This window comes from Bos indicus x Bos taurus, chromosome 9 (assembly GCF_003369695.1).
Source record: "Bos indicus x Bos taurus breed Angus x Brahman F1 hybrid chromosome 9, Bos_hybrid_MaternalHap_v2.0, whole genome shotgun sequence".
Taxonomy (NCBI): domain Eukaryota; kingdom Metazoa; phylum Chordata; class Mammalia; order Artiodactyla; family Bovidae; genus Bos; species Bos indicus x Bos taurus.
In genome coordinates, this window is record NC_040084.1 from 73,383,947 (window position 1) to 73,409,772 (window position 25,826).

Consider the following 25,826-nt stretch of genomic DNA (forward strand, 5'->3'; position numbering starts at 1 on the left):
ATAGAGTGGTAGCCATTAACTTCTTCAGGGGACCTTCCCGATCTAGGGATTGAACCCGGGCCTCCTGCACTGCAGGCAGATTATTTACCACCTGAGCCACCAGGAAAGCCCCATTCCAAATCAAAGTATACTTTGGAACAATGGTGTTTGATATGAGACAGTATTTTAGAAATCAATGTTGCCATAAAACAGACTTGGAAATTTTATTTAGAGATAATTACATGTTATGGAAATGATCTACTTAAACTTCACGTAGAAAATATACATGTTACTGTGTTAAAGCTTTGAATTACATATGAATGAAAGAGATATACCATAACTATCTAATGAAATTCTTAAAAGTCCAGAAAACAAAAAAAAAAACAAAATGAAGTGAAAGGAAAGGAGTAAAACTTTCTGTTTCAGTCTTAACTTCTTTGAGTAACTACTGCTTTCCCAGGCTTATCTCTACTGAAACTTGCTTTGCCTTTTTAGATTTCCTCCTTCACAATCAGATTTCAGCCAGATTTGGCACTGAGCACCTTTAAACAAGTATTCCTTTTCTTATCATAAAGATTTCAAGAGGATTTTGTACTTTTCTGGACCATAATTATGTGATATTATTGCTGGCTATATAGCTTTAAATCAAGCATGTAATAAAAACAAGAGTTAAAGGACAAGGAGACTTGGTGGTGAGAGGTGGATGTTGTCGTGTTTTAAAGAACATCAAAAGAACCAATCTTTTATTTTTCTCAACTATTTGAAGATCATCTGACTCAGTTAAAATGTGTTTGGGAAAAAAGGTACAAGTACACAGAAAATTTAAATTCAAGGACAAATGCAGACTGCAGAATAGTCTACCTGCCCTTAAGCCAACTCATCAAGAAGAAAACTATCAAAACCTCTCAGAAAGCATCAATTGTAACCTAATTTTTTCAGTTTTTTCTCAGGCTTATGGAATAAATTCCAAACAGTGCAATCAAATTCATGGTAAGATGCTTCTATTACATGGTCTAATTATTACTTCTATCTCTTTGCCCAATGTAAGAGTAACATCTTAAATAAATGTACACATATACAATCGTCCCTTAGTATCTGAGGGGGATTGGTTTCAGGACACTCCACCCCCCAAATACCAAAATCTACAGATCCTAAAAGTGCCTTATATAATGGTGTAGTATGCATATAACCTAACAACCTCCTGTATACTTAAACTCATCTCTAGATTACTTATAAATACCTGCCGCTGCTGGTGCTGCTAAGTCGCTTCAGTCCTGTCCTACTCTGTACGACCCCATAGACGGCAGCCCACCAGGCTCCCCCGCCTCTGGGATTCTCCAGGCAAGAACACTGGAGTGGGTTGCCATTTCCTTCTCCAATGCATGAAGGTGAAAAGTGAAAGTGAACTCGCTCAGTCGTGTCCGACTCTTAGCAACCCCATGGACTGCAGCCCACCAGGCTCCTCTGTCCATGGGATTTTCCAGGCAATAGTACTGGAGGGGGTTGCCATTGCCTTCGCCATATAGATAACTAATATGATATAAATGCTATGTAAATAGTTGTAAATAAAATGTAAATGCTAAATAAATGGGTGCCAGCGTGGTAAATTCATTTTGCTTTTATGGAACTTTCTGGAATTTTTTCCCATGTAATTGTGAACCATGCCTGGTTGACTCTCTAGATGCAGAACCTGTGGGTAAGGAAGGCCAACTGTGTACATGAAATGTTGTAAAACCAGTGGATTAAAAAAAAAAAAAACCCAAATCATGGCTCTAATCAGAATTTGAGTCTACTCCAGAGGTTGAGGGAAGAGAAGTCAGATTGAATTATCCATTACTGTTGAGTCAGTGTTACTTTTCCTTGCGTACTGCGACCCTGACAAACAAACAACAACATATGGCCACATGCAGGTCTTAGCAAATCTGTTTTTAACAGACTTTTCATATGAAATGGGTGCTGAGATGTCCTCAGAAATTTGTCTTAAGCAGGTTAAGTTTCCTACTGTATTATTGCATTAGTATAGTGGGCACGTCCAGGTCCTTTCTCATGATGCAAAGGTTGTTTTAACCTGGGTTCAAATTCCATGAACCACAAATTAGAGGGGATCCACATTACAAAGTTTTAACACTGATTTGTAAAAGGACACTTATTTAATTAGGACCAAAACTTCACTTCTAAACACCTTTACTCACTCATTCCTTGGTCTCAGCAGCAGCGCGCCATATGGGTAGTTATTCATGGAGGCAGAAGGAGGGGGAAGAATGAGGTGTCCCTGTGAGCTGTTTTGTTTCACTTTGTCTTTTAACAAAAAAGCCCCCAAGGCTATGAGACAATCAGCCCGTAAGCACCCCCAACCATCAAGGCCAAGGAGCATGACTGCCCTTCTTTCCCTCCTGTCCACTCACACCTCTCAGCTGTTTGGGGACTTAATTTCCTCTTCATGGATACCCTTGATAATGGAGAGGAGGGGATGAAGAGAGGAAGATGAGCAAAGCAGAGGAGATGAATGAAAGGGTCAGAATACATAGACTCTTGCTTCCCAAACCCTCACGATTTCTAGTGATGCTCATAAATTTAGATGCAGTGAGATAAACATGAAAGGAATGATTAATGGAATAATTTTCAGTGCCTTCCTTGATTACATGATTTACCAAGGAGAAGCAACTCATAAAAACACTGTGTAAAAGAGAAATAGGCCATGCAAACAACTCACCCAAATATTTCTATAACCTTGAAGAATGAATGTAAAATTAGGTAGATATTTGATCAATGTTTGTTGCAGTAGCACACCAGCTTTAAATAAGGCAAATTTATGATACAATATAGCTTTATTTTCATGTGCTATTTATATACCTCCTGATACCTACCTTTTCAAAGAATTAATAACAGCAATTTCCTTTTATACTCACTTTGTAGGAATTTTTTTTAAAAGACAAAAAAAGCCCAACAACTAGGGCTGTTGGTTAAATTATAATCTTGATTCTGTTCTTAACTCTATGTGCCCCAAGGAAGCCACTTTTCTCCTGAGGTCTGTTTTCTACTTGAAAAAGCACAGAAGGTACTCAGAATAAAAGCGTGAACTATCATAGCACCATCCTTGCATTTTACAGATGAGGAAATGGAGGCCCAGAGTCACCTAGATTATAGAAGTAGCCTGAAGGTTATAATTCTGTATTCAAACTGATTTAACAGTTTAGTTTAACAGCTAAGCTCTGTTTCAATACAATTTTGTTTGAAAGCTTCACATACAAACACTTAAACACCTAGAAATTCTCTAGGTGAATTGAGGTTTGGAGGCCAGGCAAACCTTGCCTCCTTCGATTGAATCCTCAGAGCCTGGAGGAACAGGGCTCTACCGAGAAGAGTTTACAAACTGCTCAACTAGACAAACTCTTTCAGGTTTTCTCTATTGCTAAAGTTGTGTTTGGATGGGGGGCATAATTTTATGATTTTAAATATTTATATAAGTTTGCTGTTGATTCTTTGATTTTAGAATTTATTATTGGTTCTATGAGCTGTATTTGGCAATCTTCCAATTATGCTTTTCCTTAAGAACCAAATATTCCTTTATGAAGATGTAGTTTCTAGAAGTATGTTGTTGTTTAGTCGCTAAGTCGTGTCTGACTCTTTTGCGACCCCATGGACTGTAGCCTGCCAGGGCCCTCTGTTCATGGGATTTTCCAGGCCAGAATACTGGAGTGGGTTGCCATTTCCTTCTCCAGGGGATCTTCCCGACCCAGGAATCAAACCCACGTCTGCTACATTGGCAGGCAGATTCTTTACCACTGAGCCACCAGGCAAGCCCCTTCTAGCCTTCATCTTGATTCATGATTTGTAGTTTTGGATACTAATTATGCCAGGTAGGAACAACAAATATTGAGTTGGCCAAAAAGTTTGGGCTTTTCTGTAAGATGTTATGCCAAATACTTAACAGAACGCCACTCTAGGGGCAAGGAGTGTGCTACACACCCTGGAGATGCAAAGCTAAGCAGGTTCTAATATCTTATACTCTAACAGGGAAAGGCATGGAGATAAGCAATGAGGCAGAGGAAGATCCAAATTACAATAAAGAGAAAAGAAATGTGCAGATATAAAGGAACAGAAGCCCTGAATTGCAACTGGAGGCTTCAGAGGAGGATTCTCAGAGGAGGAAACATTTAGCTAACTCCTAAGGAATAAATTGAAACTGTGATCACTGGAGTGGTGCAAAAACTATACAGTTGGAGAAAGCGGGGTAAGCAGAGGCTGGAGGCTTTGTGTGTGCAAGGCAGTGTACTCAAGGAGGATGATTTGGGAGATGAGGAAAAACTGGTCAGAACGTCTATTCAAACGTTGAAGGATGAGAGCTAGATTAAAACTTATGAGATTTGGGCTTTAAAGGCAAACAGAGTACCAACTAAGACTTCTGAGCTGATAAGTCACGACTCAACTTTTATATTAGGAACAGAAAATAGTTTTCTTCTGGTAGGCAGGTGAACAGTGCAGTAAAGACGGGGGGTATGGGAGCTGGTGACTCCCCAGGCAGGGGCTGGGGGCTGTTTCACAGGCATCCTTCCCAGGCTCCTCTCCTGCAGTGCGCACTTGAAAATAACTGGTGCCTCTGCACGCTTTCTAGTCTTTGTCCTTTCCTTCCGTATACTCCTCTGTTCCCGTGGATTCAACCCATATGCTTATGCCAACGACTTCCAAATCCATAACCTGAACCTCAATCTCCAATTTTCTTCAAAATGATTTGGCAGTTTCCTTAGTTTTCAGCAAATGTTGCAAATACAGTAGTTTTTCTGAAAATACGCTTGCAACCATACATCTGCCTCCGAACTCTCTCGCCAAGCTGAGTTCTCAGTCCGTCTCTGCTGCACTGGCTGCCGCACAGGTACTGACACGTCGTGCCTCTCACAGGGAAGCCCCCTTTTGTTCTCACATATAGAGGTGGTCACCTTAGAAACTCAGATTGTTCCTTTTCCTTCACATGGACTTTGTCACCACATCCGACTTTCTCATTATGTTGGTTTGGATTGCTACAACAGCTTCTCCTGGTCTTGTACAGTACTGCTTTTATTTTCTTTCTTCTAGTCTCAGATCTTCTAGAACGAGTTTTTGAAAGAACTGACTTGATCATGCCATCCGCCACGTTTTAAATCTTTCGGTGGCTCACTAGTGCCTTCAGGATCAAATCCAGCTCCTTAACATGCCATATAAGGATCCTCTTGATCCTGGCCCCGTATGCAGGTTCAGCTCTACCTGTTTTTAACTCTGCAGCCTAGGCTCCAGTCATGATGAAGTATTTGTGACAGCCTGTGTGCCATGCCTTAATATTTGTTCAGTCTGCCTGGAATGCCCTTCCTCCTACAAAACTCTACTTAGAAATCAACCCCATTGGAAAGCATCTCCTGACCTCATAAGCTTAGGTCAGGGGCCAGTTCTATTTATTTTCCTGCATTACATATAGAAATTTATCAAAACACTTAGACTACTATGCTGCAAAAACCCCTGATGTTTGACTATTTGTTCTCTCAAGAGAGAGAGAACTCCTTACTTAAAGGTGAAGGTAGATGACAATTCCACTGACACACTGGAGGAGAGAGGAAAAAGTTGGGCCTTTAAAACTGCATTTGGTTTTGGGCATATTGGACCAGAGATTCCAGAATGATATCTAAGTGAATGAATCTGCAGGCCAGAATACTGGAGTGGGTAGACCTTCCCTTCTCCAGGGGATCTTCCTGGCTATACCCCAATACAAAATGAAAAGTTTACTTAAAAAATAAAAAAATTAAACATTTTGCTCCAGAAAAAAAAAAAAAAAAAAAAACTATTTGAAATTATAGAGGTAGAGGATAATCCAGAAAGAAGTATTAGAGAAAAAAAAAAGATGCGGCATATATATCTTCATGAAGGCTTGTTTTATGGTATCAAGCAAAGTTAGAGAATGAGACAGAGGAGAGGTAAGCGCACTGTTACAAACATTAAGGAAACAGAAAAAAGCAGAGGTGTTAATGACCCAGGATGCTGGCCTATGCATTTCTTTACATGGCCTGTAAACTGCTGAAAATGATCCCTGCGTCCATCCTGCGCTTTATCCCGAGTCTCTTTCCCTTGTGACCAGCTGGTTTTTCAGTTTCTCTGAGGAGCACTTCTGACCACTTGAGGGCTTCTGCACAAGCTGCTTCTAATACCTCAAATGTATCCTCCTGGTCTCCCCGCCTCCGCCCTTCATAAAAACTAACCCATCCACTTCTCACCACAAGGCCTCACAGCTTCCCTTCAGTCCTTTCACTGCTTATGTTTAGTTTTATGACTCATTAATTACAGTTACTTTCACTCATCAGGCTGTAAGTTCTGTAAGGTGAGGGACCTTTTCTGTTTAATTCACCACTACACTACCCAGATGACATTCTACCACAGTTCTATGGGACGATAGCAGGCATTCAATGTATGTGTGTTAAATGAATAAACATCAAAGACACCAGAGGGATGGAGGGATGAGGATGCAGATCATTGGTTGAGTGAGGGCCAGAAGAACGTGGGAGGGGAAAAGGACCCAAAATACAAGTGGAGAGGTCAGCCGTAGAAAGGAGGGTACATCTTTCTTTGAGGTCTGAAAGCCGCTAGAGAAGGAAGGGGAAGTAACAGAAACACAGAGAAAGCACAAAGTCAGCCTGTTTTAAGAGTGTGGACCTTATTTTGACTAGGCTCTCTAAAGAATGGGGTAGGGAGTCAGGAAGAACAAAAAGACGATCAAGACCATGGACCTCACTCAGGCTGGGAATCAAATATGACACAGAGATAACCACCACAGTTACGTGCTTTTCTTTAGCAGTGATGAGATTTCTGAGTAGACATGAAAGAAACAGACAACTGGTTTACTCTTAGGGCTGAGGACTGGGAAGACCTGTATGCCAAGTCACACACTCGAAGAGCCATTTATGTGTATGACATCAAACTGCTAAAGGACTGCTGCTTTCATGCATCTATTTCCTGGCGGTCTAAGAGCTGGTTTGGGGAAAGTGAAAACTGGTGGCAGGGGCTTCCCTGGTGGCTCAGTGGTAAAGAATCTGCCTGCCAATGCAGGAGACACTGGTTCGATCCCTGGTCCAGGAAGAGCCCACATGCTGTGAAGCAACGAAGTCTCTGCGCCTCAAGTAGTGAGCCTGTGCTCCAGAGTCTGGGAGCCGCAACTACTGAGCACATATGTTGCAACTACTAAAGCCCAAGTGCCTAGAGCCGTGCTCTGCAGCAAGAGAACCCAAGCAGTGAGAAGCCCATACACCACAACCAGAGAAAACCCCCTCTCACTGCAACTAGGGAAAAAGCTCGAGAAGCAAAGAAGACCCAGCGCAGCGAAAAGTAAATAAAATTAAAAAAAACAAACAAACAAAAAAAAACAATGGCAGATAACCAAGAAGGCAGGAAGCATCAGAATGCTACCTCTTCCCACTTAAAAAAAATTCTGCAAACTAAAGAATCCTTTGAGTCAGCCGGTGCCTCTTTTGGGACTGAACTATTTCCTAGATGAGTGATGTGGGAAGGAAACTGGGAGACTGAGGGAGACGTGGCAATTTTATCAAGTCCACTGCAGCCCTCTGCACACTGCTGACCATCTGCTCATGAGCAACATCATCACTGCTGATGTTCGACAGGGTCAGGTCTGATTTGGAAGATTAATACATCCCGGTATTACATCTCAGTACAGCTGCTCCTCTTTATCTGATCCTTCATTCAATAAGCATTTATTGAATACCTGCTTTGTGCTAGATGCTGGGAACTCAATTTTAAATGAGACACAGTCCCTGCCTTCAAGGAACTTTTAGCTCTTTTATTTACATCCAAAAGGGAAGACAAGAATAGAAGACAAAGTCATACACCTGAGCCAAGCTGGAGTTGCAGGTTACATTTTTCCATTTGACTCTATGCCTGAGCTTTTCTGTCTCCATCTTTATTATAAAGATTAACAGGTTTTATAAAATAACTATGTACTCTTAGCAGCTTCCCTGGTGCTCAGTGGTAAAAGAATCAGCCTGCAATACAGGAGATGCCGGAGACGTGGGTTTGATCCCTGGGTAGGGAAGATTCCCTGGAGAAAGGCAATGGCAACCCACTCCAGTATTCTTGCCTGGAAAATCCCATGGACAGAGGAGCCTGGCAAGCTACGGTTCATGCGGTCGCAAAGAGTCTGAAGCGACTGAGTTCGTACTTTTAATAAAGTTTCAAAATACAGCTAATCCTCATTATTTGTGGATCCCTATTTGCAAATTTGCCTACTTGCTAAAATTTATTTGTAATCTCCAAATCAACCTGTGTGGTGCTTCTGCAGTTGAATACATGCACTGGTGCAGAGTGGTGATACGTGTGAGCTGCCCAGGGCACATGTGCCAGATGAGGGAGGAACGTTAGAACCTCCTGATGCCTTGGCATGTTTCTAATGCTCTGACTTCTTGTATCAGTTCTCATACAGAAAACAAGTGTCCTTCTCCTGATCTATTTAGTGACATGTTTTTCACATTTTTGTGCTTTTTGTTGGTGATTCTGCCGTTTTAAAGGAACCCTAAGCCTATTGTTGAAGTGCTGACCCATGTGACTAAGTGCAAGAGAGCTGAGGTGCCTCCCAGATAAACCTTGCGTGCTAGTCAGGCTTTGTTCAGGTGCAAGTTGTACTCCATGAGTTCAATTTTAATGCTTCGACTATATTAGTTAAAGTGGTTTTACACCAACATACATATAAAACAAGGTTATATATTGGTGGATTGATGAAAATCTTGTGACCAGAGGCTCTCAAGAACCTAATCCTCCATTTGCTCTAGGAGCTCTGGTTTAGAATTCAGTAATTCAGTGTTCATGGTGAATTTATAGAACAGAAGCACTGTGAATGAGGAGAACTGATGGTGTAGTTTCCAGCACGGCTTCTGTGCACCCACCAGATTACTATTTTACTAGTCTTAGTTCTACCTTTCATAATCTTATTCCTTGACAAATGTATGAGGTTTTGGGGAGCTCTGTCTCAATCAAATCATAATCATTCATTGAGAATATCCTACATGTACAGTACTAAGATGGGGACTTTGGGAGGAATACAAATGTTGCAAAGTTGATTCCTGTTAGTTTCACATGGCTGTGTGTAAGGGCTTATAGACTCCTATTCAGTCAGGTCAACTGGAAGTTTATACTCTGAGGTCAAAGAGCCTGACGTAGATACGTTATTCCACTGATGAGGCTGGAAGAACATTCTCTAGCAAATTCTGTAACTCTGTCATTACAAAGGGGCCTTCAGAAATGTAAAGGATTATCTTGCAAAGATTGGTACATTTAGGGTAGAGTCTGGGCACTGGTAGTTTTTACACAAGTGCCCAGGGAGATTCTGAAGCCTAGCAGTTTGAGAACTATTACTCTAGCATATATCAAAGCAGTAATTTGCGGGGGTTGGAGAGCTCAGGACTAAACCCTGCCTTGTGTGTATGAAGCTGACTTGGTTTAGGAGCCGGTAAGCATGGATTGCTGTGATCTCTATGGTCTCCTCCCTTTCTTGCCTTCTTCCCTTCCTCTGGTTGGAATGTCAATTCTTGCCAGCACTATCCATTAAGGAGTTCAAGTTCCCTCCCAACAAACAACATTACACAGACACAGTAACTACCAGGCTCATAATTTATTGAGGGCAAATATACGTATAAATGACTTGGCACTAAGGAAGTAGGTGATAAATGTGGTAAGAGACAAACAATATGCTACAAGACTTGGGGAGAAAATGAGATTTCTCTGAACAAATGGAGGTTCCAGCTGGCCTTTCTGCAGCTCAGTCTTATTCCTTATTCCTCTTCCTCATTATCTCAGTATGTGTACATATGTATATCTGTTCATGTTAGTTTAAACACAATTGCTTGGTCATGCTGCTTTTAAATTTGTTCTTTTGTTGTCTTCTTCAATCATGTATACCCAAGCAAAAATCACAATTTTTTTTTGACATTTATAAGGTACACATTTATTGGCTGTAGCAGACTAAATATACATGGTATTTGAGGTAATTACAAAAGTTGTGATAAAAAATGTGACTCATATAATAAGATGATTCACATGGAAAAATTCAATTTGAAGTGCAATTTAGATCTGAACCTGCCAGTGAGTTTAAGGACAGGGCAATATATAGCCTTCATGGTCTTGGCCCAGGCTTGTTTTCTACTGTGATCTTGGGATCGAAACTGCTTTTTGGTCAGTGATTCTGCAAGTTGGCGGGAGAGAGCATTTTCTTACAAGTGAGATGCCAATCTTTGGAGGTTGATCAAACACCCTCTCTCCTTCCTGGGAGATACAGCGGTGGGTAGGAGGGTGCTGTTTATACATACCCAAAGTAACGGGGAAGCAGAAACAGAAGTAAAAGAAAGAAAAGACTCATCAAGTGCTAAAACATTTAGTAAGGGAGTGATAAAAGACAAATCTGTTCCAATATGTTCAGAGGGCTTTCACTGTACACATGGTTTGTGAGAATAAAAAAAGACATTCAAGTAGAAAAAGACTCTTCCCTTTTTATGTCAACTGGAGAACCATGTTAAATTCAGGGACAACCAGATCACCTTATTGGGATTGCTAAGTAGTAACAATCAAGAACAATGTTTGTGTGTGTGTTTAGTCAAGTCTGATTCTTTGTGACCCCATAGACTACAGCCCTCCAGGCTTCTCTGTTCATGGAATTCTCCTGGCAAGAACACTTAAGCAGGGTAGCTCTTTCCTTCTCCAGGGGATCTTCCTGACCCAAGGATGGAACCTGGGTCTCCTGCACTGCAGGCAGAATCTTTACTATATGAAGAGGAGGAGAGGGCAACAATAAGAACATTAGCAAATAGTTAATTTTCCACAGCTTATGTAAAGATTAGCATTCAGCCAAGTTTCTTAAGCAAAGGAAATAAAAGATTAGTCAAGTGACATATAAATTTAATTGACACACTTTATACACATTCATCACACTGAGCCTCACATACCTGGATACATCTTTATGTGAAGTTGTTGTTTTTAAGTTGTGTAGTATGTAACTCCAACAACACTACTTACATACTTGCAGGCAATGGGGAAATAAAAGCAAAGTTTCCTTATTAAGATCTTAAAATCAGAATTATAATTTGAGGAAAAACACATATAACCATATGTATAAAAATATTATATATATTTCTATTAAAATAGAGCAGTTGCTTTCAGGTGTGGGTAGGGTAATTTTGATCCCCAAGGAAAATGTCTGGAAGACGTTTTTGATTGTCACAATTGGAGGGGGTTAGTGTTTCTGGACTCTAAAGGGTTGAGGCCAGGAAGGCTGCTCAACATCCTACAATACACAACACATTTCCTCTGAACAAAGAATTATCTGGCTCCAAATGCCAACAGTGCCCAGGCTGAGAAACATTGGAGTGCCTGACAAAACAAAAGGACAGCAGAGTTAGGGTATCACAGAACTTCTGAAGCAAAGGACACGCTGACCGTCAAGTCAGAAGACGGGGAGTGAGAGCAATCAATTCCGCCACTATCTAAAGGGCAGTTTACAACTTGGAATGACTGGTGGGAAGTTTTCCCAATGACATCTTTCAAAATTTAGATCTGTAATAGATTATAAGAGGGATGTTACGGTTAACTTTTGAAAATATCATCATGGAGAGCAAATACGGTATTATGCTATCAAACAGACCTTAAAGTCACTGTCAGAGAAAGTGTGCACCAAGAAGAACATTGGTTTCCCCCAGTACAGCATCACATATTTTATACTTTTATGTGTCTCATTGTTCAAAGATTAGAATCTAAACTTGCCTTCTCAGAATCATGAAAGAGTCCTTCAAACACTTATCAATGGTTTATTGAAACAATTATGAAGACTTTATTGAGAATTTATATTATTCTCTAAACTAAGTTTCCATGGAAGATTTGTATAAGAAAATGAGATGGGCTGAGAGACTCAATCCAGTTGAATAATCAGTGGGTTGCTACACTGCAAAACAACTTTGCCCTAACATTATTTTGTACACATTTTAAGTGATGGGAGTTAGGAAGACATTAAAGAAAATGAAAGTGAAAAGTGAAAGTCACTCAGTCATGTCCGACTCCTTGTGACTCATGGACTGTAGCCTGCCAGGCTCCTCTGTCCATGGAATTCTCCAGGCCAGAATACTGGAGTGGATAGCCATTCCCTTCTCCGGGGAATCTTCCCTACCCAGGGATTGAACCCAGGTCTCCAACACTGCAGGTGGATTCTTTACCAGCTGAGCCACCAGGGAAGCCCAAGAATACTGGAGTGGGTAACCTATCCCTTCTTCAGCAGATCTTCCCAACCCAAGAATTGAACCAGCAGATCTTCCTAACCCAAGAATTGAACCACCTACATTGCAGGTGGATTCTTTATCAGCTGAGCTACCAGGGAAGCCCTCAAGAAAATGAAATATTCCCCAAACCTACTTTGGGGGGTTGAGACTAAAACCACTGGCAATTATCTAGGAGAGAGAAATTAAGAGGACAAGGAATTTGTGGGGTCTCACTCTGTGGAGGGTTAAGAGAACTGCCCAAAGTAGCAAGAAACAGAGCTGCAGGGGAAGAGACAACGCACAGGCTGTTACCCTCATCACAGACACTGACTGCGGAAGAGGACCAAGAGGAGAATGAGTAGTAAAACTTGTTACAGACCTTCAACAGAGTTAAGGTTTCACGGGTTCTTGCAGGGCAAGAGAGATTTTGGAGGTTTTTAGAGTTCCTCTGTGGAGAACGTTTCAGTTGAGTTCAGTTCAGTTCAGTCGCTCAGTCATGTCCGACTCTTTGCAACCCCATGAATTGCAGCACACCAGGCCTCCCTGTCCATCACCAACTCCCGGAGTTCACCCAAACCCATGTCCATCGAGTCAGTGATGCCATCCAGCCATCTCATCCTCTGTCGTCCCCTTCTCCTCCTGCCCAAAATACCTCCCAGCATCAGGGTCTTTTTCAAAGAGTCAACTCTTCGCATGAGGTGGCCAAAGTATTGGAGTTTCAGCTTTAGCATCAGTCCTTCCAATGAACACCCAGGACCAATCTCCTTTAGGATGGACTGGTTGGATCTCCTTGCAGTCCAAGGGACTCTCAAGAATCTTCTCCAACACCACAGTTCAAAAGCATCAATTCTTTGGTGCTCAGCTTTCTTCACAGTCCAACTCCTCTCACATCCACACATGACCACTGGAGAAACTATAGCCTTGACTAGACAGACCTTCGTTGGCAAAGTAATGTCTCTGTTTTGAATATGCTATCTAGGTTGGTCATAACTTTCCTTCCAAGGAGTAAGCGTCTTTTAATTTCATGGCTGCAATCACTATCTGCAGTGATTTTGGAGCCCCAAAAATAAAGTCTGACACTGTTTCCTCTGTTTCCCCATCTATTTCCCATGAAGTGATGGGACCGGATGCCATGATCTTCGTTTTCTGAATGTTGAGCTTTAAGCCAACTTTTTCACTCTCCTCTTTCACTTTCATCAAGTGGCTCTTTAGTTCTTCTTCACTTTCTGCCATAAGGGTGGTGTCATCTGCATATCTGAGGTTATTGATATTTCTCCCAGCAATCTTGATTCCAGCTTGTACTTCTTCCAGCCCAGCGTTTCTCATGATATACTCTGCATATGAGTTAAATAAGCAGGGTGACAATATATAGCCTTGACGTACTCCTTTTCCTATTTGGAACCAGTCTGTTGTTCCATGTCCACTACCACTAGAGCATTCAGGTATGACCTAAATCAAATTCCCTATGATTCTACAGTGGAAGTGAGAAATAGATTTAAGGGACTAGATCTGATAGATAGAGTGCCTGATGAACTATGGACGGAGGTTTGTGACATTGTACAGGAGACAGGGATCAAGGCCATGCCCAGGAAAAAGAAATGCAAAAAAGCAAAATGGTTGTCTGGGGAGGACTTACAAATAGCTGTGAAAAGAAGAGAAGCGAAAAGCAAAGGAGAAAAGGAAAGCTATACCCATTTGAATGCAGAGTTTCAAAAAATAGCAAGGAGAGATAAGAAAGCCTTCCTCAGGGATCAATGCAAAGAAATAGAGGAAAACAATAGAATGGGAAAGACTAGAGATGTCTTCAAGAAAATTAGAGATACCAAGGGAACATTTTATGCAAAGATGGGCTCAATAAAGGACAGAAATTGTATGGAGAATGTTTAGGGACTCTATTATTGGTAGTGGAATCTGAGCTTGTGAGGAGACTCATGCTAGCTTTGCTGCTGTAATATCATGGGGGATCCCACTCACTTTCCTTTTTTTTAAAATGCTTTTTAAAAATCATTTATGTATTTATTTTTGGCTGCTCTGGGTCTTTGTGGCTGTGTGCTCACTTTCTCCAGTTGAGATAAGTAGGGGCTATTCTTCACTGTGGTGCACGGGCTTCTCATTGTGGTGCACAGGCTCTAGGCGCATGAGCTTCAGCACCTGCGGCCCGGGGGCTCTGGAGCACAGGCTCCAGTAGTTGCGGCCCAGCGGCTTAGCTGCCTCGTGGCATGTGGGCTCTTCCCAGACCAGGGATCGAACATGTGTCCCTAGCACTGCCAGGTAGATTCTCATCCACTGAACCACCAAGGACGTCGTCCACTCACTTTCTTTGCAGGGCATCGTATATCTCTAGACTAAATATATTTTTCAAATGTAAATAACACTTTTTTAAACAATTGACATCTTTTTCCTTTTAATATTTATAAGTTATTGAACCAAATTATGGAGAGAAAAAGAAATATCAGTGTCTGCACTGAGATTCTTTATGGGACACAAACAAGCACTTGAATGCTTATTTACTTATAAGTTAAAATTTTGACTTCGTTCTCTTCAGATAAAGAAACAAAAGCTCAAATATACCCTGAATTTTAAAGTGAATCAAGCATATAGTAATTTTTATCTATCTGATATAATAAATTAGAGGTTTAATCAACTGTATTTTCTTTGATAAATAAATTACTAAAGTGAAAAAGATGTAAATTGATTTTATTCTTTAGCATTGCTGTTGCTGCTGCTGCTAAGTCGCTTCAGTCGTGTTAAGATTGTATTCAATGATTCAGTGTATATTAACTAACTTTTAGGTAGTTGGAAAAATCTACCACTGTCTACTATAAATTTGCTATTGGACATCAGCACAGTAATAAAATCATATAATTCCTATGTTTAAGAATAATATGGATATACTTCTCTTACAAGGAGAAGTAAACGGAAAATTTTTTTCTATATGAAGTGATTTTTAAAAACAGTGATACAGAGCATAATTAATCCAGGCTTTAATAAACAGTCTACTTTGGGGATGAAGAGGGTAAATAAAAGTTAGATATTTTGTAGAAAAAGGCACAAACATGTACACCGAAGGCAACTTATTCACTGCCTACTATTTTTCTGATAGGTTGACAGAATTATCAATGTAAAATTTTGTGTGCATGTGTTTGGCTGGAAGAGGAACTACCATGGAGTTATCTGATGCTTTGGGGTTCTCTGTTCTTATTTTGGACTAGACAAGAAAACAGCTGTTCCTGAATATAACTGGAACATGCAGTTCAGTTTGGAAGTCAGCTTTTCTGAATTAACCAAGCCTGCTCTCTGTGACTCTATATGCTAAAATAAAATTTTGAAAATAATTAAAACACTTTTCTCTCATGAAGAGATGAGCTATGATGGATATTTTAACAATTATCTTGGAATAAAAAAATAACTATTATTCATTTAATGAGTTTTTAGAGAAAGACATAAAACATTACAGTAATTTCTCCACATTCATAGAAATAATCTAATATTCCTATGCATAATTGTTACTATATGCCTGGCACTTACACAAAAACATAATTGGTTGTGTTAACATTGAAAATTTACTGATATTAGAAGGTACTCTTTTATCATAGGTTTAATTTTTTAGACATTAAAAAAAAGAAGAAAACTAAGCACTTTCAGAAATTTAAAAAAAAAAAAAAAAAAAAAAAACAACCCTGGGCATTTTAGGTATTAAAAAAAGATAACTGGATATTTCAGTATCTTAAAACTATAAAAAGAACAGAATTACCTGTGGTAATAAGAACAGATACCTAGATATCTTTATTAAAAAAAAAACAAAAAACAAACTCAAAATGAACTAAAGACTTAAATGTAAGCCCTGAAACCATAAAACTCCTCAAGAGAATACTGGCAGTAAACACTCTGACATGGGTCTTAGTAATATTTTTGGATCTGTTTCCTCAGGCAAGGACAACAAAAGCAAAAACTAAGAAATGTACTACATGCTCAGTTGTGTCTGACTCTTTGTGACCCTATGGACTGTATTTTTGTGACCCTCAGGAAGCAACAGTTAAAACTGGACATGGAACAACAGACTGGTTCCAAATAGGAAAAGGAGTTCGTCAAGGCTGTATATTGTCACCCTGCTTATTTAACTTATATGCAGAGTACATCATGAGAAACGCTGGACTGGAAGAAACACAAGCTGGAATCAAGATTGCCGGGAGAAATATCATAACCTCAGATATGCAGATGACACCACCCTTATGGCAGAAAGTGAAGAGGAACTCAAAAGCCTCTTGATGAACGTGAAAGTGGAGACTGAAAAAGTTGGCTTAAAGCTCAACATTCAGAAAACGAAGATCATGGCATCCGGTCCCACCACTTCATGGCAAATAGATGGGGAAACAGTGGAAACAGTGTCAGACTTTATTTTTCTGGGCTCCAAAATCACTACAGATGGTGACTGCAGCCATGAAATTAAAAGACGTTTTCTCCTTGGAAGGAAAGTTATGACCAACCTAGATAGCATATTCAAAAGCAGAGACATTACTTTGCCAACAAAGGTCCGTCTAGTCAAGGCTATGGTTTTTCCTGTGGTCATGTATGGATGTGAGAGTTGGACTGTGAAGAAAGCTGAGCGCCAAAGAATTGATGCTTTTGAACTGTGGTGTTGGAGAAGACTCTTGAGAGTCCCTTGGACTGCAAGGAGATCCAACCAGTCCATTCTGAAGGAGATCAGCTCTGGGATTTCTTTGGAAGGAATGATGCTAAAGCTGAAACTCCAGTACTTTGACCACCTCATGCAAAGAGTTGACTCATTGGAAAAGACTCTGATGCTGGGAGAAATTGGGGGCAGGAGGAGAAGGGGACGAAAGAGGATGAGATGGCTGGATGGCATCACTGACTCGATGGACGTGAGTCTGAGTGAACTCCGGGAGTTGGTGATGGACAGGGGAGGCCTGGCGTGCTGCGATTCATGGGGTCACAAAGAGTCGGACACGACTGAGCGACTGATCTGATCTGATGGACTGTAGCCTACCAAGCTCCTCTGTCCATGCGATTTTCCAGGCAAGAATACTTGAGTGGGTTGCCATTTTTATCCACCAGGGGATCTTCCGCAACTAAGGGATTGAACCTATGTCTTCTTCATTGCACGTGGATTCCTTACCACCGAGCCACCTGGAAAGCCCTAACAAATGGTATTACATCTCACTAAAAAGCTTTTCACAGTGAGGTAAACCACTAACAAAATGAAAAGGCAGCATCCTGAATGGGAGTAGATAGCTTGGTGATATATCCAATAGGGGGTTAATATTCAAAAGAACACATGCGTCTTAATAATATATAAACAAACAAACAAACAAACAATCCAATTGAAAAATGGGCAGAGGATCTGATCAGATATATTTCCAAAGAAGACATCCAGATGGCCAATGGGTACATGAAAAGATGCTCAATATCAGTTGTCATCAAGATAATGCAAATCAAAATCACAATGAGATATCACCTCACACCCGTTAGAACTGCTATCCTCAAAAAGACAAAAAATAGCAGATGTTGGGTAGGATGCAGAGAAAAGGAAACCTCTGTGCACTGTCAGTGGGAATGTAAATTTTTACAGACACTGTGGCAAAACAGTAGGGGAGGCTCCTCGAAAAATTAAAATGAGAACCACCATGTAATTCAGCAATTCCACTTTTGGGTATTTACCTGAAGAAAACACAAGCACTATTTCAAAAAAAATGTATGTATCTCTACGTTCACTGCAGCGTTATTTACAATAGCCAAGATACGAAGCAAGCTAAGTGTCCACTGACAGATGAATGGACAAAGATGATGTGGTATATATAATGGACATAAAAAGAATAAAATCTTGCCATTTTTGAAAACATGGATAGATCTAGAGGGTATTATACTAAGAGAAGTAAGTAAGATGGAGAAAGACAAATATCCTATGATTTCACTTACATGTGGAATCTAAAAGACAAAACAAATGAACAACAAAAACAGGCTCAGATACATGGGGGGATGGGCGAAACAGGCGAGGGGGATTAAGAGGTACAAAATTCCATTTACGAAATAAATTACAGCATAAGGAATATAGTCAATAAGATTATAATAATTTTGTATAGTGACAGATGGTTACTAGATTTACTGTGGTGATCACTTCATAATATATTTAAATGTTGAATCACCACGTCGCATGTCTGAAACTAACGTTGTATGCCAACTATACTTCAAAAAAATTAATTAAAAAAGATGTCCAAGATATATTGGTGAAATAAAAATATTATGATCCTAGTTTCATCAAAACAAAGAACAGACATGAACAGACATGTATTCATATATTCAGATAACATCTTTAACAGGGTATGCAAGAAACAGAGTGAAGATGAATGTTAGCTGGATAAAGGAATTTTATCGTTCATTTACACTATTCTCTATTGTTTGGATTTTTAAAACTATGAGCATATATTACTTTTATAGTATAAATAAAAATTTTACAAAAGGAACTTTATCAACAACTTTCCTCCACTAATACATGAATGATGTAGGTTAGTACTTAGGCTAGCAAAAATAAAAAGCCTAAAGAGTTCACAGTATAAACACAAATGAATGTTGTCAGCACTTCTGTTTTCCCAAACCTCCTGAGTTGCTTTTCTCCCTGATAGCACCAGTACTCTTCTTTCTATAAGACGTAAATTTACAGCACACTACAGTGAAGATTTTCTAGAATGAGCTTGACAAAACATTCTCCTATACCCCCGTGGTACATGTTAATTTGGGGAGTCTCTGGCCATTTGTGGAGTGTAATGAACAAGACTCATCCCCTCCTCTTGCAGACGAAAAGCCAAATGCTGCCATCACCTGCCAACACTTCAATGAACCAGATGAAATGTTGGGAGGTATCTGGTACACTGAGCGACACAACAGGTGTGTTCCACTTGGAAGGACTCAGACGATTTAGCAGCTGCCAAATGGTATAATTTTACTTCTTATTCTATAGTTTGAATAGAAATTAAAAAAAAAACAACTATTGAAGGGGTTTCTTTCCTGTTTTTCTTAAGAAGTACAGACAATATGATTCTAAAGGCTTCCACATGAAGAAAGGGTACAATGAAACAAACATATAAAGGGATGTAAAAATGCAGCGTGAGGGCTTCCCTGGTGGTTCAGTGGTAAAAAAATCCACTTGCCCATAAAGGAGGCATCAGTTAGATCCTTGATCCAGGAAGATCGCACATGCTGCAAAGCAACTAACCCCCTGTGCCACTACCACTGAGCTTGCACTCCAGAGCTGGGAGCTGCAACCACTGAGCCCATGGGCCACAGCTACTGAAGCCTACACATCCTAGAGCCCCTAGTCCTCAACAAGCAAGGCCACCACGAGAAGCCTGCGCACAGCATCTAGGGAGCAGCCCCTGCTCTTCACAGCTAGAGAAAAGCCCTTGTAGCAACAAAGACCCAGCACAGCCAATAATGTTGGCTATTATATTAAAAAAGGCAATGTAATGCAAAACGTGGCTAGCTGTGCAGGTAACAGCTGTCTGCCTGTGCTGCTGACTAGACGTGGAGGACAAAGGGTACTGGCCTGAGAGCACGGAGGCTGGGCTCCTACCAGCAGGGTTATTCTGAACGAACTCCTTATAACCTTTCTGGATCTATCCTGATTTCCTCATCTACAAAAAGGAGCTGACTAGAATCACCAGGGTTGATCTCTAAGGTTCCTTCCATGTCACTAATTCTATAGTTCTATGAACTCAGGACCCACTCTCCAACTCGCCCCCAATTCTAGTCGCTTATCAGAGATCACTTTTCAGGTCCTTTTTTCTTTTTAAGAAAAAACTTATCTCATATATGATAATAAAAATAAAACTTGCACATGAAATTAAACATCTGATAGAATTTGTGGTAGGTTTATAAGGCAGGATCTTGATAAAATCAAACCATACATACTCTGATAAAGAAACTAAACTGAAGAAATGCAACTCTGCCAGGTGCTAAGGAAGCCCAGATACACATTTCTCAAGGGCTGGCTGTTTGCGTCACGACTCAAGAGTAAACCCAAGGCATTTTGGTTACCTGGGACAGCATTAACGTTTCCCGGGGACTTCTCACATAAGCTTAGATCATTCTTTATACTTTCTCCAAAAGGGACATAAAACAGTGTCTAAGTATTCATGTGCTACGTTCCACATGTGAAGACAAATACATATATGTAAGATTCTAGTGGCTCAGACAGTAAAGCGGCCGCCTGTAATGTGGGAGACCTGGGTTCAATCCCTGAGTTGGGACGATACCCTGGAGAAGGACGTGGCAACCCATTCCAGTACTCTTGCCTGGAAAATTCCATGGATGGAGGAGCCTGGTAGGCTACAGTCCATGGGGTCGCAAGGAGTCAGACATGACTGAGCAACTTCACTGGTTGGTTGGTAGTCTAATACATGGATTCAGATAAAGTAGATCAAAATGTGTTCTTCAACAAAAGAAATCCTTGTATCTTAAGCCCTAAAGCCTTATTTGAGCTCCATCTTCTCCAGGAGAATTTTTCTCCTTTTTTTCCTAAATGTATTCCTAGGCTCTCACAAATCCTTACTCTACCTATTTATGTTTTTAAATATTTTACGTGCACATCTACAAGCTCTTTGGATCTGCCGGAATTAGGGTTTGGGCAGCAGTGGGATAGCCTGAAGCAGATCTCAAAGGTCAGGTAGGGTATCTGAAGGTCTGTTGGGATATATTATAAAGGTCTACTTCCAGCATGAAGATAGTCTGGTTGAAGACAAGGCACACACAATTTAAAAAATTAGTTACAGTCTAGACTGAGACTACGGTGTGGCAAGCTCTGCTAAGCAGAGGAGCGGCACAGGCAGTGAGAACCAGGGAGTCTCAGAGGCAGGGAAGAGGTCTCCTTCCATAGGAGCACAGGCTCATCAGGATGCAGCAGCCAGTGAGGCAGTGCCGGAGTTCCTTGTAACTCCTCTGGCTGAGGGACAAGTAGCTCAAGGCTGTTGGAGAGGAACACACCAAGGTGGGTTCAGTGTCAAAGTTCAGCCTGAGGCACAGGTGGGAATACCAGTAAGCCAACACAAGTAAAGGCCGTGTCTTTCAAAGCATCTCACCCAGTTCCTGACACAGACTACAAATCTTGTTAGTTGTTACGATGACTCCATGCCGATGTCATAAATGCTTTCAGTGCATGTATGTCTTTAGGTTAAATTTATATTCAGTTCAGTTCAGTTGCTCAGTCACTCAGCCGTGTCTGACTCTTTGCGACCCCATGAATTGCAGCACGCCAGGCCTCCCTGTCCATCAACAACTGCCGGAGTTCACTCAAACTCACATCTATCGAGCTGGTGATGCCATCCAGCCATCTCATCCTCTGTCATCTCCTTCTCCTCCTGCCCCCAATCCCTCCCAGCATCAGGGTCTTTTCCAATGAGTCAACTCTTCGCATGAGGTGGCCAAGTATTGGAGTTTCAGCTTTAGCATCATTCCTTCCAAAGAACACCCAGGACTGATTTCCTTTAGAATGGACTGGTTGGATCTCCTTGCAGTCCAAGGGACTCTCAAAGAGTCTTCTCCAACACCAAGGTTCAAAAGCATCAATTCTCTGGCATTCAGCTTTCTTCACAGTCCAACTCTGACATCTATACATAACCACTGGAAAAACCATAGCCTTGACTAGACGGACCTTTGTTGGCAAAGTAATGTCTCTGCTTTTGAATATGCTACCTAGGTTGGTCATAACCCTCCTTCCAAGGAGTAAGCATCTTTTAATTTCATGGTTGCAATCACCATCTGCTGTGATTTTGGAGCCCAAAAATATTAATAAAGTCTGACACTGTTTCCACTGTTTCCCCATCTATTTCCCATGAAGTGATGGGACCAGATGCCATGATCTTTGTTTTCTGAATGTTGAGCTTTAAGCCAACTTTTTCACTCTCCTCTTTCACTTTCATCAAGAGGCTTTTTAGTTCCTCTTCACTTTCTGCCATAAGGGTGGTGTCATCTGCATATCTGAGGTTATTGATATTTCTCCAAGCAATCTTGATTCCAGCTTGTGCTTCTTCCAGCCCAGTGTTTCTCAAGATGTACTCTGCATATAAGTTATTAGCATCTTCCTGAATTCTCAAATATGGTGAATTTCAAACAATGGATACTATTACACATGTGACATCTGCCCATAGCCAAATTCCATGCCAATCTTTTCAACTGTATCCACTGTAGTCCCCTTACTCTTATAGGCAACCATTGCCATAAATCCTTGCTGGATTTGTAACTGGAGTTTTACCAAGAATTGTTTGTGTTTCAATTCTCTGCACATAAGCTGTTCATTCACACATAAGCCAACCATGAACCACGGGGGCTAGAGTTAACAGTGGCCTCCTCTTAGCTCTCCACTGCTAATTTTAGGCTGTTATGTTATACCTTGACATCTGGCTATAACATCCTTTATGTATCTTTTCAGCTCTTACCTTCAGACTTGTGGTCACTCTTACACAGTGGTTCTTAATGTTGGTTGTACATTAAAATCACCTGGAAAGTTTCTGCAATCTACCCATGCCAAGGCCCTATTCCAGCCCAATTAAATCAATCTGTGGATGTGAACACAGGCCTTTTTTTTTTTTTTTTTTAATTTCTCAGGTGACTTTAATGTGAAGCCAAGGTTGAAACATCTGCTTTACACAAGAATTAAGAACTTCAGCTCCCGGTTCACCTGTGCCCTCTTCCTCCCAACTTTTATAACTGTCCTGGAATTTTAATGTCCAAGAGAACAACTTGCCCAACCAATAACTCTAATTCCTTGACCAGCTCAATTCTATTGCCATGTCCTTCAATTTCACTCCAGCTCTTATACACAACTCTGTGGATTTATCATAACTTTGAGTTATCTGGCATCTGATATATTAAATAAGCAAGAGAACTTCTGGATTTACAGGTCATCGTTTCAGTTGGTTAATTCCTTTCCTGTTTCACACTACGCTGCCACTGGGGTGTGGGAGGCTTGCTGCAACCTTGCTAAGTCTGCCAGTCTTCTCTCAATTCCACGTCCTTTCTGATCTGGCTGATCCTCTGTGGTGGGTCACTCCTGTGACTGTTTGACCAATGCTATCAAGTCTCTTCTGCTCTTGTTCTCTGTCACACCCACAAAACCTCCAATTATGCATCAGACCAAAGCTGCCTTCTGCACTGCCAGGCCTAGATGCTGAGGATTACTGAGGGAAAACCCAACAACACGGAAAGATGTCACCAAGGCTTTTACAGTATTCAAACAGTAGCTCTCAGAACTACTCAGGAATCTCTTTATTTGTCCCCAGTGAGCCCTGCTCCTGCTGTCATTACAGGTATTCTCACAGTCACTATTCCTCCTGTCTCACTTCTACGACCCTCACACTGGAAGCAGACCTGCCTTCCTGTTTTGGAGAACATGGAGATATTCTCAATTTCTAAGCTTCCACACTATCAACTTACCTGTATCCTCTTTTATGTTTACCTGTTTTAGAGGGGTAATGCTCTATGCTCCAGAGAAGGCAATGGCACCCCACTCCAGTACTCTTGCCTGGAAAATCCTATGGATGGAGGAACCTGGTAGGCTGCAGTCCATGGAGTCGCTAAGAGTTGGACACAACTGAGTGACTTCACTTTCACTTTTCATTTTCATGCATTGGAGAAGGAAATGGCAACCTACTCCAGTGTTCTTGCCTGGAGAATCCCAGGAACAGCGGAGCCTGGTGGGCTGCCATCTATGGGGTCGCACAGAGTCAGACATGACTAAAGCGATTTAGCAGCAGTAGCAGCAGCTCTATGCTCAGCATGGCCAGACAACACTCCTTTATGGATGGGGCTGTCCTGGGGATGCTATGATGTTTAGCCACATCTGGACCCCCACCCACTAGTTGTCAGTAGTACCCCTCACCTTGCTGATATTTACAGAAATTTCTTCAAGCATTGCCAGATGTGTCCTGGGAGGCAAAATCACCCTCGGTGGAGAACCATTGCTCTAAGCCAAGACTAATCTATCAACCTGTCTTTCCAATGCTCCTGCTTCTGCTAAGATCCACGTGTGCTTTCTTTATCTACCTTCAATGTGCGCCTGTCCCCTTGGCTTTGACACCTCAGGATATGCTTTTATGTCATTCCAGTATTTAGAAAGTCATTCCTGGAACCAGGTCATCCTTCCAGCCACCACTTGGTTTTCTTCAAGTGAAGCTCTGGGAATGTCTTCCCCAGGTTCACTTGCGGAGGCCCGTTCTGTTCATCAACCCTCATCCCAGCAGTGTGAGTCCCTGACACTAGTGCTTGCGTGCCAGGTCCTTGGTGGTCACATGCTGAGCCCCCACCTGACTAGCTGTTTCTGACACTCTTCACTGTACCCTCCCTGAACCTCTCTTTCCCCCTGGCTTCCAGGCCACTTCTTTTTTCCCCTTCTTTCTCCTTTGATTATTCTTTCTTAATCTTCTTCCCTTCAGCTGTGAAGTGAAAGTCGCTCAGTTGTGTCCAACTCTTTGCGACCCCATGGACTACACAGTCCATGGAATTCTCCAGGCCAGAATACTGGAGTGGGTAGCCTTTCCCTTCTCCAGGGGATCTTGCCAACCCAGGGATCAAACCCAGGTCTCCTGCATTGCGGGTGGATTCTTTACCAGTTGAGCCACAAGGGAAGCCCTTCACCTGACTGTCCCTTAAATCCTAGTTAGTGTTCAACTGGGATTCTGTCCTTGATTGCCTTCTCTCAGAACTCTTTGCTCTATGCTATCTCCTTTATTACAAACTTCAACTGTCTTCATACAATTCAATGAATACATTAACTCCCTCATTTTATTCTGAAGCTCTACCGTCTCTCAAATTCCAGTCCTGAATTACTAGCTCCCCAGTGAATATTTCTATCTGAGAGCCCTAGAGCCACCTCTAACAAATCAAGATATCTATAACAACTCATCACATCCTACTCCCAACATTCCCTTTCTGTAACTCCCCAAATTCTCCTTATTCCTTTATTATTTCTGTGGTACCACTATCCATGTAGCTGTATAATAATCCTTAGCATTATCCTAGATTCCAACTTAATTAATCATATCTAATCAATCATAAAATCCTGCCAACTTTACCTTATGACACCTCCCCTACATCTCTAGTAGTTCAGGTTTTTATGTATTGTTTTCAATGGCTTCTTCACCAATTTTCCAGCTCCCTCTAATCCAACCACCATGCTGCCACCGGAATGGTATTTTTCTCCTGTAAATCTGTACATGTCATTCCTTCTCCAGGTAATCCCCTCTGTCTGAAGGCTACAGTCTAAGCATCTGAGCAGAGCATGCTAGGCCTGGCTCCTATATTTCACTTACTCTTCTTTCCATCAGGCCCTGTGCTGCCTACCATCCCATCCCATACCTTACCCAAACTATTCCCTCTGCTATAATGTTTTTTCTAACATCATTTACCTAGCACATCCTTTTTCATCCTATAAGCCTCAGCTCAAGCCTGGCTTCCTCCAGGAACTCTTCCTGGACTCCCTAGGGCATATTTTAGAGGATTAGATTTTCACTTTAGCTCCCACCATAGTCTGCTGAAATCGCCTGCTTGCAGAGGTCTCACCCATCAGCCTGT

The 25,826-nt window shown here is 41.3% G+C and overlaps 1 protein-coding gene across 6 annotated transcripts in view; it reads right to left on the minus strand.

The window, feature by feature from the left end:
- The window catches only part of AHI1 (Abelson helper integration site 1), a 220,130-nt gene that overhangs the window by 14,297 nt on the left and 180,007 nt on the right, over window positions 1-25,826 (minus strand). The window contains exon 25 of one of the 6 annotated variants that reach the window (XM_027551633.1): window positions 10,720-10,761. The exons of the other annotated variants lie outside the window; for them this stretch is intronic. Within the exon in view, the coding sequence (XP_027407434.1) occupies window positions 10,759-10,761 (3 nt within the window). The 3' untranslated portion in view covers window positions 10,720-10,758. Of the gene's footprint in view, window positions 1-10,719; window positions 10,762-25,826 lie in introns of those variants that run through there. 6 annotated transcript variants of the gene reach the window in all.